At 31.6% G+C, this 17,903-nt stretch overlaps 1 protein-coding gene and 1 long non-coding RNA gene across 4 annotated transcripts in view; one reads left to right on the top strand and one right to left on the bottom strand.

Moving 5' to 3' along the window:
- LOC135831593 (tubulointerstitial nephritis antigen-like) overlaps positions 1-15,313 on the bottom strand; it is a 25,773-nt gene extending 10,460 nt beyond the window's left edge. Inside the window, exon 1 of the mRNA XM_065344198.1 lies at positions 15,174-15,313. Within this exon, the coding sequence (XP_065200270.1) occupies positions 15,174-15,176 (3 nt within the window). The 5' untranslated portion in view covers positions 15,177-15,313. The remainder of the gene's footprint in view (positions 1-15,173) is intronic.
- On the top strand, positions 13,958-17,903 carry LOC135831596 (uncharacterized). Of its 3 annotated transcripts, XR_010556207.1 has the most exons (5): positions 14,172-14,224; positions 14,312-14,371; positions 14,534-15,573; positions 15,786-15,873; positions 17,142-17,903. It is a non-coding gene; the product is annotated as an uncharacterized LOC135831596 (long non-coding RNA). The 3 variants fall into 3 exon arrangements; XR_010556206.1 differs by having other exon boundaries at positions 14,177-14,224; positions 15,786-17,903; XR_010556208.1 differs by lacking the exon at positions 14,534-15,573 and having other exon boundaries at positions 13,958-14,224; positions 15,786-17,903.

Here is a 17,903-nt window from a genome sequence, read left to right as displayed (position 1 = left end):
TCGATACAAAACTTTTTTGCAGAGTAGAACATCTCGCTCGTCCTCTTACAAGCAAGCATAAGAAATTTTTACGCATTTAAAACTATAACTGCCGTAACATTAAAAAAAGAAGTCTCTCGGGGATCTTTTCCATCGTCATTAAATGAAATTAAGAGTAGATAAGACAAACTACGAGTACATAAGTAAAGTAGTAAAACATTAATCAAAAGAAATTAAAAATAAAAATGCATTTGATAAACTGAAAGTAAAATTGAATTTTTTTTTCAGTATTTTTAGTTGTGCGAGGTCACATCCGATACCTATTTCTAATTTATCTATTACCAAGTCAATGAGAATGAGATGATACTATGCCAATTTCCGCATGAAAGTGCGCAAGCATCTTTAGAGTTTTTGGTATGTTTTTTCCATTTAGTCATGATCACAAAATATGAAAAATTTTTTCGTCAAGTAAACCGGTTTTTACACGTTGTAGATAAGGTTATGTTTAGTTAATTCAAAATTTCCGGATTTGGGGCGCTCTAAATTTTGAAGAGCCTAATTTACATTTTCAAGTTTCTGTTTGGCTTTTCAATTTTGAAAATAGACAATTTGACGTAAAAAAATTATTTGTTCATTCACTCGAGTACTACAGGTTAGGAGAGTCATTCTCATTATGATCCAAACATTTCCTTACTAGGTACACTGCATTTGTGAATTGAAAAAGTTACGCTAATGTTTAAACCGAAATTTACCTACCTATTTTGAATGAGAATCTCCTTTTTTACATCGAAATCCGGAGTGAGCAAAGCGTGTAAGAATCATTCGACTGTCCAGATAGGTACTTACAACTTTGAAAATTACTCAAATTTTTACGATTTCCCGAAAAAAAATTTCGAATGAATTTTCGGGACCATAGCCAGACAGTGACTACTATGTTGGTGTTTGGCCTAAATTTCATACCTACCTACACTTGAAAATATGGCCCGTTGGAAATATTAATATGTACCTACACATTTATTACGTGAATATTGCATTAGCTAAATCATAATTCAAATTCATATAGGTAGACAGATAATTATGCTTAATATAATATTTTATGATCTCTCAAGTGAAGTAGAAAAGTCAACAAAAGTATACGACAAAGTAAAATATCAAAGCCGCCGAAAAGATGCTCATCATCAAACATAAGTTGTCAGGCCAGATTCGGCCAAAAAATATTACGTGAAATAAAATTTTCATTTCTATTATTAGGATAGCGACATCACCGAATAAACAAAATGTTGATCCATATCTATGATTATACTACTGATAACAGAATTCTTGATCGAGCAAACATTCTTCAATTCATTTTTTTTTCTTTTTAGGTTGTAAATAAGGCAGGTATCTATCTATTATGTAACCGTGTAAAGTGGACGTTTAGGTAATTAAGACTTTACCTAATTCATTCTAAAGAATTTTTAAAATGTGATACCTATTTGTAATTCAATAATTACTCGTAGTTTTCTAAAAAATATAAATTTAACCAAACAGGAAAACAGAAAATGGTTCATTAATCAAGCCTTGAGTACATTTTATACTCGTCCTACCTCTCTTCAGTCATCTTTGGGGAGGGGAATTAATCGACTCTTCGTTACAATTTGTAGTTTTTCCAACTTTCAATCAATTTTTCCAAAATTGGACGTACGTTTCTTCAGAGTAAAAATATTGTAAATTTATCTGCCCAACTCAGATTTTTATTTTGCAAAAACCCCTTTCCCTCATCCACTCTGACATAATTTTGTAACTTTTTTTTGATAAAAAATATAGAGGGTCGAAATCTATTTACCCAACTGAAATTGAGGACCCTGCACGATTTTGAATTTTCCACATTTTGCAATGGGAAATATTTAATTGAACGACAAAAAAGGTGGTTTGAACGACAGGCAAGTCTCACGACAATAAGAGGGGTATTAACGACAAATTAGGTACTAAAAACAGAACTTTTTAAACGACTAAATAGGTCGTCATCACGACTATTTTTGTTTATGAATCACGACTACTTCTCCCGACAGATAGATATGAGTGTTAGAACGACAAAGTGTGATTTTCAGCGACAACTACATCTGTACTTGGGTATAGTGTTTGAACTGCACATACCTAATTGGTACGATGGACTATGATAAAGTTGTAATTCAAAACTGTACCTACATTTTGCCAATTCTCCAGATGTGTTTTTAAAGGAGTGGATCTCTGGGTATCAATGGGCTGCTCAAAACAAAAAAGTGATTCAAATTCCAGGCGATTCCAGCGCTGCTTCCTTTTTTTCACCACCTCCAACACAGCCAAACACTCTACCATACTCCCAAATTGATAGAAACCTTCAAATCTGGAGACAAACATTGGAAAACTTCTGACGAATTCCTCAAACTTACGCATGGAATTTGGAAAATCAGCATTGTATCGAACAATTTGGAATTATCAACTTGCTCATGCCCTTATTTCATGAAAAGAACAACACGTAAACATGTACTTGGAATGCAAAGGTGTCAGAAATGGGTTCGCCCCCCCCGAGGGGAAATCCATTTCCTTCGGCCAAAAACGCAAGCGTGGGAGGCCAGCTAAATTCGAAAGGGCACTATTGGTGCAATAAAACTTTTTTTTCTATCAATTTGCAAATGTGTAGTCTGTGTAGCCTCTTTTTCATTGTATAAATTGTCGTTTTTTAATCATAAAATTAGTCGTTCCTAGATACTATTGTGTCGTGAATTTCGCTTATCTGGTTGTCGTGTAAAATAATTATTTGTCGTTGAATGCATTTTTTTACCATGCAATATAAAATGCTTGTCGTTGAAGTAATTTTTTTGTCGTGTTTTTTGTGGGCCGTGGTATTTATTTTTTCTGTCGCTTAAACCCCTTATTTTTGTCGTGCATTCCCCCTTTTTTGTCGTAACGATAAATCATACCCTTTTGCAATTAGTCTAGTAGACAAAACTCCTCTTCGTATTTTCTTTGTTGACACTGGTATTTTAAGACACACTTTCAACATTTTGGTGAGAAACCGTGTATTTTCAGAATTCCTATTTTTGTCAAAAACTACCATAAAATCTGTAATTAACAATAAGATCGGACAGGTACAACTCGAGTAGGTTGTATTCATCATCAAATTTCAAAACGTATACAAAACGCAATGGCAGTTAGAACATGACCAGTGGAAGAAAATTTCCGCGGAGTTCCCATTCCAAAGTTCCCATACGTAGGTATTAAACTACACATTAGAATACCATGCATCGCTATTCCACTCATTCAACATAAGAAAATTCGCTGATCAGTCGATTTATACTGACGGATATGAAAAAAAGATCATGTTACATTTTACGAAACGCCAAGTACAAATAGAAGACAGCATTACGAGAATCCTACCTACTATGTTTACAAGTCGTGTTGAGTTATATAAAAAATACAGACTTAATTAAAAATTATGCAAATTTCGTCAATTTGTTATAAATAATCGAACCTCGTAAAAATAAGTATGTCTAATTAAAGGTCGTATGTATGGTGCGAATGGTACCTAATTTTGCCACCAAGAGGAATTTATATCGCGATCAAACACAATCAACTAACTTGTTTGGTTACAAAAAATGGTAAAAAAATTCATGGTTTTTATAAACGTTTACTTACCTACCATTTTTTTAAAAGGGAAAAAACACACCGCGCTAATTTGTTCTAATCACAGGTTATTCAAATCATAACACGTTCAAATCTAACAACGTTACCACTTTAATGACGACGACGACGACGACGACGACGACTGGACATATTTTAAGTGTGAGATTTTTATCAAAAATCAACCGAACGAATAGGTATTTTTTTAAAACAAATAAACTACTTTTACATCGTAAAATTAATTTTTAAAAAAATTTAATTTATGCAAAAATCGCCGAAAATTAGAATTAGCAGAATACGCGGTGATGTGTCACCAGATTCTAATAATGAACAAGTTTCAAGCTACCTTTTATACGTTGGTAAGTTAGGTAGGTACATCTAGACATGTCTAATTGTCTATGTCTATGTACCAGACATCCTACATATCTGTTTAATTCTAAATTCAACACAGACTATTACCTATGTTTACCTTAACATCCACGAATCATAGGTATAACATTAGTTTAATAAATATATTTCAAAACAGTGGCGTAACAGTCACATTTGTGTGTGGGGGGGGGGGGGGTAAGTAGGGGAGCCCTGTGTAAGATGACGCACTTAGTTTTCAAACGCTCGTCAGTTGAGCGCGAATGCACCAAATTGCATACAATTTTGATTAAAGGTAACCTCAACTATCCTTTCCTTACATATGTCCACCTCTGTTCAAAATTAGAAATGAAGAAGCAGCCACTCAAATTAATTTTTTTCTATTTGTATATTTGAGCTGGACTTTAGATTACTCACGTAAACGCTGCCGCTCAAAAAGAAATTGAAACCCACTAAAAGCAAGAACAGTTATCCCAATAAGAACTACCTACCATTATTTTTTCAATTGTTTACAAATAACAGACGCGTAATAAATTTTGTGCAAACAGAATAATTCGTTCGCAACGATACGATGCAGTCCTACCGCAGTCCCGTATAGGTCTAGGTACATAAATTTTCTGAGTAATTATTTACACATAGGTTAACGTTAAATCAAACTTGGTATAAATAGCTTACGTTATGTTATAAGTAGGTTCTCATTTAAAGTAAATATAGTTACAGTTACGTATCAAAAAGTATCCACATTAAAAAGTCCATATAGGTAGGTATAGCTAGTTTTATACGTAACTATACATAAACCACAAGGAAGCCTTTTATTGTTTGAACTGACACTTTTCTATTTGAACGAAACCCAGCTAGATCTTAAACACCTGCCATAAAAATCCCCAAAATCACAATTTCAGAAGCTGAAGTTCATTTTTGAACTTTTGGCAAATTTTTGAAAATTTACAAAATTCGAAGAAAGCTGTTTCTGGAGTTGTTTTTAAACTTTTTCATAAACTATAGGTAAGTTTTTTTTGAGCACTTGAGCGTGATTTAAAATTTTTGAAGAAATTTGAAATTTGCTGGAGGTCTCTAAAAAGGTCAAATTGAGATCGTTTTTGAAATGGGTGATTGTGTAGATATGCACACCGGATGATATCTTACCGAAAACACCACTCGTAATATACCTACCAAGTATTTTGAAAATTTGATATTTTCAGTTTTTTTTTTTAAATTCACAAATTGGCCAAAAATTTACTTTGAACTGCTACTCTTGAAATTTTGAAGTAACCACTAAAAATGATCGATAATGTGCTTAATATGCACTGACGAAAGTTATAAGTGCTGAAGTTCATTTGAGACCTTTCCAGAGTTAATTTGAAATTTCTGGAGAAAATTAAAAAATCGTTGAAGACTCCAGAATGGTCTAAAAGTAAGTAGTATATAGTTGTTGATGTGTGGAAGTCGATTTAGAAGAATTATTAACATTGGTTCACGTTGCTTAAAAAAATTTATATTTCATGAGAAGGTTTGAAAATTGCTAGTGAAACTGCTTTTTTAAATTTTTTATATTTCCGAAAATTCGCTAAAATTCAAAAATGAACTTTAACCTCTAAAATTTTGGCCGTGTGGGTTTTATGACATGCTTTTTTACGTAAAATGGCGATTGAGTACTGTACTATGGTTTGACCGAAAAACTCAAATGAAGAGGTTACATACCTCCTAGATTGAACCAAATTTGTCAAGTAGATTGTTTCCATTCGTAAACGTAAGTACAGATCTAGTCTTATTAATTTTCGAATGTTTCCCAACCGCAAGTTATAGAGGTTATCGCGAATTTATATTATTTTACGATCTAGATTATTAATCTATAAGTTTAAAATTACTCTCGAAGCGAATAATACGATTTCAGAAAAAAAGTTTCTCATCGAAACTTCGACATTTATACTTGATAATTCGCGAGTTATGATGAAATTGCTGTATGAAACCATCATAAACTTATTACAAGGCAGAGCAATATAAATATACGTTCGTAGAACGAAAGCTTGTACAGGATGATAGGAAGTTCACAAAATAGGCCATCAACTGTCACCAATCGTCGAGATGTATTTTCGATTTTTTTAAAAAGTTTTTTAAACGAATGTCATGTTAGGTTAGAACGTTAGAAGGCTCGGATAGAACATTAAAATACCAAAAATTCGAATGAATTTCTCGACATTTTGGTAAGTTTAAATGATAGTTTGATTATACAGTATTGCTATCTAATAATCGAACAAATTCAATAAATTCAGTTTTCCTCCGAAGCCTAATTTTTTTTTCATTGTATTTTTTCATGTTTTTTTTTACAAAAAAAAAAAATTGAAATGAAAATAAATACCTATACCTAGACATGTTTACTCGTATCAAAATTTGACCATCTATCTGCACGCTTGTAGGTCTAGGTACATACGATACTTTTACGTACATGTACCCTCCTTACCTACAATCAAATTAATTACCAGTGAACAAAGAAATAAAAAGTTTGCAGTGAAAGAAAAAGTAGAGTATTATTCAACTTGATGGTAAACACATGAGAATAAAACAAAGGTACAGCGATTGCACTCGATCACTTTATCTTGCGCACCAATAATATACCTAATTAAATGAAATTCATTATCGTGCTTTTACTTCAACCTGTAGGTAGGTAGGTAGGTAGGTAGGTAGGTAGGTAGAGGTACACAGGCTAGATGTCCATTGATTCCATATCGCTGCAGTTTCGTTGTAATTATTTACAATCCAATCGGCTATATAATGAAACAAATGAAACGACCTTATTGAAAAAATTATCTAGCAGGCCTACTTATATTCAATATCAAATGGCAAAAAAATCACTTTCCTTTTTCCATCACATGAATGAAAATAATATGTAGTACCCATTCGTATGTATCGTATAATACGAGATGTTCTCCTTAATAGAATACGACTTCAATCAATAATAAGATATATGGTAAGTAGTAAGTAGGTATTCGTACATCCATCTACTTTGCATTACCTAATTCACATATGTCATTTTTTTTAGTATACCTACCTAATCCTACTCATTGTTGTTATTTATCGCACATGTGAATGCTTACGTATTTCATGTAGGAGAACGACTTTCAGATATCCAAATACATTTTCTTTTTCTTTCTTTCATTTAAATTGTAATGTAAGGTGGTGCTGGAAGTTGCTGTAAAAAGTTTTTATCCCTTTCCCATAAATATGTACCATCCCTCTTTGTGGAGATCTGAGGTACCTCTACCTACATACATGTTCATGACTCCTAATTCCCATATGACCTACAATCATTGTTTATGTTACAGACATTCATATTACAGTTCCAAATAAAGAGTTGATCCTTGGTTTTTCCAAAACTCAACGCTGTGACAAAATCGTAATCTGCTCGTTACGAATCCACTCGTGGTCGCCACATGATTCTATATTAGGGATATTTTTACATCGAGAATGATGAATTCGTCATAATTTTACGAATCGAGATCGGTGTACTGTGTGAAAACTTTGGTTGATTAGATTCTGAGAAATCAACTGGGCACAGTGAAAGAATTCGAGCTCGTATCTGGCAATGAACGTGTTGAAATTTCAAAAATTTTTGCTTTACTTCTTGTTAAGCTTGTTATTGATATTGCTCATTTTTTAAAACTAAAGTTGATTTTTTTGGCGAGGAGTTCATTTCATCGAGTGAAAGAGTTTTTTCAACTTTTTCAACAGATACGTAAAAATAGGGGTCAAAATTGGTCAACTTCACCAATCAAAACTTTTTTTTATGTTTTAAATCGAAAAATCGCATTTTTTTCCGCAAGCTTTACATTTTTTAAAATCGACTTTGCGACATAGTGCCATCTCAATTTTTTAATATGTTGTTCAGCATGAAAAGTTGTCCATAATATATTTTTTTCCGAATTTTTGAGAGTCGGAACGATATAAAAACTACGTTTTGAAACTTTTTGAGCTAATTTTTTGTACGAAAAAAAGTGGCAACACTGGTTTTTATGATATCATCAAAAAGCCTTTCAAAACCCCTAACTATGAGAAAAAATTCCATTTTGCTAGGTATCGCTGTTATCGAGTAATCTACTGTTGAAATAGATGATATTTTAGATTCACTGAAAACTTTGACACCCTCTGGCTGCCGTTAAAAATGGGCTAGTGGGCTGCGATTTGCGTCATTGGTCATCTTTTCCCTTCGGAAGATCTTTCCACAGGAAAAATTTCAAAAAAATTGCCGAACCCCCCTACCACTTCTTGGTCGAATTGACGTGGAATGACCCTGATAATTAATATTATAAAGTAAGAGATTTTGTGTTTGAATTTTTGTTTTTGACTTCAAAAAAATAAAATAATAATAGCCAGGTACCTATCTAATTTTTATTTAATGCAATTTCTACCAACGTTTTGCAACTTGAATAAGAGTAGGTATAAAAGTAAGCATTAAACAAAACAATTTTTTTTTTTTTTTAGAAAATCACTTTCCATTGTGATAGGGGGGGGGGAGAGTTGATACTATCTAGTAGTGCATGAAAATTTACTTATGCAATTACAAGGTAGAATGTAGTTGGTTTAGTACTTATTTGTAGAGGAAGAAAAAAAAATAGTGATAAGTATACCATTTCTTTTTTTTTTTAAGGAACGTGCATTACTGTGTTTTTGTTACATAGGTAGGTACAGGTACCTATGGTATCACCAGCAGGGCCGTAGAGAGGGGGCAAATGGGGCAATTTGCCCCGGGCCCTCGTTGTCCAGAGGGTCCTCATTTTTTGTGAAAGCTTAATAAGTTGGCAATTGTCCATTTTAAATGTTCAGTGATAAACTGACACCTCTAAAATTTGTAAATTATGTCTAAAATTGTTTAAAATCACTATTTTTCAAATGTAATTCCACAAAAAATTCAGCTTCTGTTCATGTTTTTAAATTTCAAGACATTCTTCAAAATCACATTACTTGTCATCATTTTGTACAAATATAAATACCTTTTTTTAAGCCTACTTGAATTGGTGGGGAGGGTGGTGAAAATTTATAATGGGGCTCTCTACGGCCCCACCTTTGGAAGCTAGCATTTCCCCCCTCTTAATTAGCTGGTTCATCTACTTGCAATAATTTTCAAATAAGAATCTTGTTCATTTCAAGTAGGTATTTTCATTTTTACTTCTGTTAGATTTAAAGAAATTAAAAAATATAAACACTCAAACTCAATTTCATATTTACGTATTCTCTGCGAGATTCTGCTCGACTTTCAGTTAAAATTTCGGAGAATTTGAAACGACCTTGTATTGCATTCTCGAAAATCGTGTTAATTTTAAATTTTAATAATTGTCTTAACGCACACTTTTACGATCGCCTTGAAATACAATTAAGTAAAACTATTTTTCATGGAAGCATCGATGAAACATGATGTGCAAATATTTTTAAAAGTTCGCAATTCGAAATATAGGCTAACTATTTTGTTTTTTCGTTCCGATCTAATTGATTAGATAACTAATTGATCACCTAGCCGGAAATTCGGTCACTATAGTGTGGTCAACTGACAAACAAACAATGCAAAGAACAGCTGGAGGGATGAAAACATCAGTACCATTCTGAGTCCAAATTTGAACTTTCGTGTTACCTACATATTTCAAAATTACGACTTGTGATTGCGAATTGAAATCAGCTTATTTTATCTATGTATACTTAGTTGAATAAACTAGCCTATTCTCCTTTTAAACAATGCAGAAAACTATATCTCGACCAGTCTATAGAATATTAATGCGATTCTACCGGATGGTGAGAATGGAAATGCAGTTTGTAGCACATAAATAAATTAGTTTTAATCAGCAAAAAAAGACATATTATTACAATCTTATTCAGGATATAATTGCGATTCCTAGAAAGACAACTGATACGCGTAATATACAAGCTTATCTCGGGTGTTTAGATTAAGTAGGTACAAATTGCTTACAATAATTGTTCTCCGGTAAAGAGCACCGATGTCGATAAAATGATTTTAACTTCATTAGGTACCTAAGTGAATTTATTATCCGCTAATTTGTCTATGCGTCTTTATTGCCATTATCGATACCTCTAAGTAAACATAAAAAGTAGCGCCAAGTACTAATTGGGGTATTAAATATTTTCATTAGGTAGGTACTAAGAAAATAATGCTATCATTTCGAACAGGAATATGACAAATTATAATTTATTACATACTGACAATTATTCGCGCTCGATGCATTTTAAATTTTTTATTTTAATCTACGTCAATCCCACAGAGCTAAAGCACAGAAAGAAATTTCACAGCTCTATATTAAAGTATTTGTAGAAATACCGAGACCTTGCCAAACGATTAACTGATTATTAAAAAAGTGAGAAATTACTTATCAATAATTCGAGCAGCACATACAAGAGAGGTTATTGTTCCACGAAAAAATTTCTTTCGCGAAAACCTGGCACGCGAATTAGGTAGGTAGATGGATAAAAAGCACATTTTGTTTACGCATTTTTCGAATTTTTTCTCGCACCGAAATCCATTAACGAGAGGATCGTCATTTCAGCTATCTTTTATTTGTTAATTAACATTTACTTAAAGATTTAATACCTACCATAAAACAAAACACTCCAGCTTATAATTTGAAGATATATCTACTCACTGGTTTCTGTTGAAACAAGTAATTTCGTAATCGAAATGACAATATACTTACATATTCGAGGTACGCACAGAGGTAGGCTACCATATGTACAACTACTTATACATACTCGTAATAACAAAAACAGAGCTACGCCAATATTTGCTTATTATTCAAATTTTTCAATTTAATCTCGAGAAATACGCAATGCCGAACATTTTGAACCTCGTGCGTGATTTGAAAATAAAGCAGAATTGTCGCAGCGTTAAAATTGTTTTTAAAAGCACTGCATACAATTACTACATATAAGTACGTCAAATTGAAATTAGGTGCTTCGAGATATTGGCTAAAGAAAAAATAAACGCATTTTTACAATTAGCACGGGTTCTGTGACGTGGTGTGATAGACACCATACTCATGTGTTCCGTGGTCTCTAATATTGCACACTTATAGCTACAGTACGTCTCGTAAGTACCAAATGGTATATACTTTCAAGTTTTTTTCTGTGTTCTCATGAGAGACACTTCGAGTGCAAAAGGCGATATTTTCTTGGCCACATAAAATGAGGAGGCTCGAAAGTTTTCTCTAAATCATTCTTAAAGGATTTGTCCTTCAAATTTTAAAAACTCAATTTTTAGCTGCCCAAATCAATTACCACGCCTTCTAGAGACATTTTAAAATTCTGGAGGAATCGAAAATCACGCTGGAGGCTCCAAAATGTCCAGAAATTGTGAAATCCGATTCGAGGGAGTTGATATTAATTTCAAGAATAATTTCGCTACAATTTTCACTGAATACTTAAGCATGCATTTTTTTAAAAAGCAAAATTTGCCAAAAATCGAAAAATCAATTTGGGCAGCTGAAATTTTGGTTATAGGGGTTTCAGACCATGCTCTTTCCAAAAATCGCGATCTCGTTTAAATCGGAGGCGGATACCTATACCTTGGGAGGTTCGCTTGAAAATATTTTGTACGATACGTTGAGGGGGTGGATGCTTAATGTCGAAATTACCTGTGATTACCCAATATTGACTGATGAAATGTAAATCAGACCTAAAAAAATAAGTAAACTTCAACTAGGTATATTTTAAATTTAAATTATTAATGTTTGAGGCTTGATATACCTCTCTTCCCTCCTCTCCCAATGGTTTCAAAAGATTTTAAATTGGCAATAATTGAAAAACAAAATTCAAAGGCACCTACTGATCGAGACTTACTACACACCTTGTAATAGCATAGCACCGATTCTGGGTAAATATAAATCGGTTCGCGTTTTTGCATTTTTGTTTATATAATTAGAAGTATTCTTTTAGCTCTCTTTATGTTGCACAGGCGTCGCGAAAATGCGAAATATCTACTCTTACGTAAAAATATTCAACATGCTACATTGTATGTGTAGTGTCTGTACTTATTGTATACACAGTCACAATGTACACAACATGCGCCAGACTGCAACCGTGAATTAATAAACGATGATACTTTGAACATGAATAATGTCAATATCAAGGAAAAATGTACGAGTAGTTACTTATGTATAACGGATCTTAGTCTTGCACATTGGAAACATAGTGTCAATAATTCGCAAACAGAACTAATTATATGTATTGTATACCGCGCGAAGAATAATTAAAATAATTAATAAGCGAGCTTAATTCGATAACACGAATCTTTTTTCGTAAAAAAAAATAAAATAAAAAAATACCAATAAGTTTTACCTAGAACACATTTTTAAGAAAATGTCGACTGCACATTAATGCTTACGTAGGTATTGTATAAATATTCCACCGAAAGAATTAATGAAGAAATAAAACTTAATTCATGCTGGTTTTTTTATTCTTTTATTTCATTCATGCGAGTAATTAGGTAGGTACCTATCAATTTTTTTCATCGGATATATTCGCGTCGATATCCCGCGAGCATTTTTATTTGATAGAAAATATAAAGGTGTAACATTGTATCATGTTATGTAGATTTTATTTTACCATATGCATAGTCTATAACTACTCAGGTGGTATATTATTTATATATGTACTTAAAGTACACTAATACAGTGCACCTAATAAGTGTAAAGTACTTTTCAATGCTAAACGTACGCAGATTAATACATAATTATGAATTTACGATCGTAAATCGAATCGAAATAAATCTTATTAATACCCCTGCAATTAGTTATGATTGATTTCAACATAGTTGTCGATAGTATTTGATTTGCGACGAGCTGACGATTTCCACTCTGATCGTTGGTAGGTATTAGGTAAGCATACCATACAACAGTTGTATTTTTCAATAAAAAATAAGTATGTAGAGTACATTTTTTTGTAGAGATAACATAAAACATAAAGTAAAATTGAAAATTTGAAGTGTTTTTTAATCTTTTTTGCGCATTATCGTACATGAAAATAACAATTAGGTGTGTGATTAATGACGCATATACTCGAAAAAATTAATAAAAAGTTGCATAGTAGAAGTACATACGTATGTATGTAGGTACTATAGGTATAAGCATAAATTCATATTCAAGCTCATCAAAAGTAGGTGAATTTGAAAAAATAAATAATTTAAAAAATACCTACACTTGATCATTTACGATTACTTTTGGTGTTTATGAGATCACATATGAAATAAAACTGACCAAAAATATGAAAAATTAATTTTTTAAATTGATAATAATAATTCTTTATTCAACTCTAGATAATGAACAGCATTGTTTTTTATTTTTGTATTTCGACTGGCTTCTTCTTCTTTACTTTTAAGCACTTTTTTTTTAATTGTCTGGATTTGAAAAAAAATAATACTCGTAAACAAGGTTATAAGATCAATTATTTTATTCATTTTTGAGAAAAAAAACGAAAAAACGAAAAATTGAAAAATTGAATTTTTTGTAAAAAAAATATTTTTAAACAAAAAATTTAAATATTTAGTACCTTTGAACAAAAGGACAAAAGTTATGCTATGCAATTTGCTTTCCTTTCGAAAAACCACCTTGTAAATATTTAAATTACCTAACCGCTAAAAACACACTTTTATAGTCTGTCTCATTTAACTTGACCTCTCAAAAATTTCCTACGTTGCCAAAATGTGCAATGTTTTGATGTTTACAACTGCATAATTTCGTTACATAATACAACAAAGTCAAGCATTGCCCATGAAAAATAATATTTACTGGCTTCCAAAAATGAAAATACTGTAAATGTAATGTTATCAGTACCTATTTTCACAATTAAAATTACATTTTTCGTGTCATTTTCCATTATTATTATTAAAGATCGTGCTTATTACTTCAAATCATCTTCAAATAAGTACCTAAGTTTCATTTTCATATTTTTCATTTAAAAAAAAAAAAATCAGCATTGTTCATTTTGCTTTACTTTGCCGCATTTGCCGCGTAAGGTGATGTTGACTTTACTATTTGTTTTCTTTTGAAATTATTTGTGGCAACTGTGCGTTGTATTTACACAATGCGATAGAGTAGTGTGTAAGTATTGGTAATGGTCAAGTTAAATGAGATAGACTATATGCAAAAAATTTACTTTTTTGAATTTTTCGTTTTTAATTTTTTTTTTAATAACAATTGTTTGAATTTGACATCAAATCAAATCAAGATTATTAAATTCATTGGTAAGTATGTCGAACAATACAGATATGTTTATGTAAATCATGTTTCAAAAAATATCAGAATTGCATAAATTGGGTCGTTTGTTGAAGTGAAGAGCAAAATTTGGTTGGAGAAGGCCAAAAAAAATGAATCAGAAACGAAAATCTAAAGTAAGTAATTAGTTTTTATTTTGATGTAAAACCAAAAACTGGTACTTAACTTACGTAATATTTAATCATTGATCAAAAATACAGCCCACTCACCAAACTTTATTACTTACTTTTAAGTTCTGGGCAATTAAACTTGTATGATCAGTTATGTATTTATTTTAGTCTGTCGATGGAGATAGAAAAAGAATGGAAGAGATGAAGGAACTACATATTTTAACCACTAATCTAATTCCTGAAACTCTCAAAATCTTGTGATAGTGGATAATTCGTCCTTTCCCCCCTGATTTTAACATACATCTACCATCAAAACAAGGCACATAGTGATGCTTCATCAAAAAATATCTACATAGGTAGGTAAGGTATAATCATTTATCTGAATAATTTCATATCATTTTGGAAACACGAATCGAGGAAAAATATAATAAGGTAAGGAAATATTCTGGAATAAATAACGATAGCATTCATAAAGTCAAAAACGCAGTGGCACATATGAGTATAGGTAACTATAGGCACCAGGTAGGTAAGAGAAATAGGTACTAAATTTGATTCCAAATTTTGGATAAATATTTTTCGCAATCTGTTACAATTTTAATTTTTTTCACTCGCTAAGAAAAGAAAAGAAAAGAAAAACAGCATGCGAAACCCAAATTGACCCAATATAACGTTCTAATTCTAATTTATCATACTCGATTTAGAAAACACAATTACCGAAAAAAAGGTGAAAAATTCAACATTATATCTAGTTTATAGAAAATTGAAATTTAACGTAACAAGACGTAGGTACTTTCATTGAGCTACTTACCATATTGAGATTTTGAACACAATACGAACCCGGCAGGAAATTTTTCAAAATTTATGCACCAAACATTTCACGATATCGCCACGAAAAACATTTCGAAAAATAAATTTACAAAAATTTGATAAACAAATCACTATTATTTCTCCGACACTCGGGGCTGTTCTCGAAAATTGAACGTATCTTACGGCGTCGTTTTGGTTACTGTCTGTGATTAGAACAGCAAGTCGAAGCGTGAAGCATGTTAGCTGACTGTTATCACTATATTCGACACGTTATAGGTGGTTTGCTGACAGTCGTATATTGGCAATGCAAGGGAGGATGCTCTGTTTTAATTATTGTCAAAAGAGGTGCGTCGCGTCGTTTCTCCCGAATCACTGGAAATAAAAAAAAAGACAAGGTCAAGGTACATCATGGTCAAGTTCATTTTAATTTTCATTATCGTTGTTTCATTTAAGGTTATTAATTTGTGTCAGTCTATTTTCAATTTCATTGCACATGGATTAATTGCTTTTTGGTGTGCTATTCAGCTATTGGCCGTTTTGACGTTTTGACGCGATGTTTTATTTTTATTTTTATTTTTAAATTCTGTTTTACTCTGTTCGATATTTTTTCCAGGACGAAGTGACCGATTTAATGATATATGGATTTCCAGTTCGTTTCCCTGGAAGGGTTTTGGTAGGCACGAATGTAAAAATTGTGATAGGTACCTATCTAATTCGTAAGCTAGCTTGAATTTTTCTTCTTATACTTACATTAGGTAGATACATAATATTTGTATGTTGGTATTTTCATTTTTACCATCAATTAATCTTAATTTCTTCAACTTACAGTTGAAATTTTCATTAAGTTGCAATGAATATTAGACTTAGAAGCGTCATGTCGGTTCAGTGCATGTCTTTTTTTTTATTGAAATTTTTATGACATATTGAATAAGCAATTATGTACTACACACCTAATCATTTAAACTGCATTTAAATCATTAAATCCATTTTTGCATACCTACTGCGGGTATGTATTTTATAAAATTCACCCACTCACCTTTTTCAAATTTAAATATTAGATACGAATAGTTGAATTAATTTCAACTTTCAATTCGCGCCCATGAAAAAATTCCTTCCAAAGTATTGTGCATGTTCCCAAATTATTTTTATTCTCATCTAAATTTCATTGGAAAAAAATGCATTCAAATTCATCGTGCAAGGAAATAAAAAAAAAATTGCTGCTAACCTTGTATCACACGTCACAATCAATTAGAAATAAGTACACACATTTTATTAATTTTTTCAAATTGAAAAATAATTTCTTCAAATTTAACAAATTATACATCAGGATAGTAACTAATTTACATATCTATTTCAAAATATATTTCGCATCTGCTATTCTATTCTATCTACTACAATTAGATATTTAATTCGATCAACTTGGAATAAAAAGCCATAACGATTTATCTTCGATAATAATGTATAAGGATGTTTGTAAAGTGACAAAATTGCAACCCTCCTGCGAATTGATTAATGAAACGATGAAACGAGCACACAAAATTAAATACTAAACGTAAATATTCGATTCAATGTCAACAATACTTCTTACAGCTGCACAGCGGTGTCCACCAAATAGGTCGTATTATTTTTGTTCCGAATTCGTTTGTTCAATAGGTTTTCACATATTGTATGACGAGTAATAAGTTTTATTGCAAACCCATTGAAAAATAAGTATACTTAGGTTCAGTGAATTTGAAACAAATGAAAGGGATTCGCGTTTACTTTAGTTTTCTACCTATTTGTATGTGAAATTGTGAACCCCCTCATGCGAGAGAAAATAAATACGAAATCATTCTCAATAAATGCATTCATTTACCAAGAGGTGACGTATTGATGAATGTATCATTCAACATATCTCATTAATTTTAGTTTTAGAGGCTGTATCAATGTTATATAAAAATTTTGTTTTAAAAAACTTTCTTTTGGATAGGTATGATTTGAGGAAAGACTTCCATCTCAACATCAACACTCAATTTCTTCACTGTTTACGCATGCCCTTCCGTGAGTAGGTATACCTACATATTTTTTACTACTCACTCGTACAAGACAATCATGCGTGTAAGTTCATTTCCTGTTCTATTAATCGACTCATAATTTGTCATATTAATGATCTGTAAAATTTTAGCGAAAAGAAATGAATCAGAAAAACGCCTACATTTTTGCCTAACATTAAATTAATCAGCATCCTAGTCAGATAGTGTATGTACATTTTAAACGAAGCATTGCGTTTATCTTAAAAATAAACTAATGTAATTAAAAATCAAACACATTCTTGCAATGCATAATTGAAATTTTTTAGATAAGATAATTGTTTTGCCAGGATGCATGCTCAATTGTCGATAGGTAGTTAATATTATGAGTAATTTTGATCGACTTTTTAAAATTTCTATTTTAAAGATGCTCAATACCGATACCTATTACCTACATCACATAAGTGTATAATTAAATATGTATAGGCAAGTGCGTAGCTTCCTATTCAACCTACTTTTTTCCTTCACCAACCTTCCAAAACCATGATTCATTTTACACACTGGTGATTTAAATTCTCATCGGTCACTCAATGAAGTTGGAGTTTTAGTTTAGCTATACAACGAGAATCGCTCATGGTGTAGTTATTAAAATTATTACATAGCTATAGTACATTACATACCTAGCAAAGTTTATAAATAAATCTGATCAAATTTTTCGATTA

The sequence above is a fragment of the Planococcus citri genome, chromosome 1, assembly GCF_950023065.1.
Source record: "Planococcus citri chromosome 1, ihPlaCitr1.1, whole genome shotgun sequence".
NCBI classification, from domain to species: domain Eukaryota; kingdom Metazoa; phylum Arthropoda; class Insecta; order Hemiptera; family Pseudococcidae; genus Planococcus; species Planococcus citri.
Note: the sequence above shows the minus strand (reverse complement) of the source record. Positions and strands in the feature narration are given on the sequence as shown.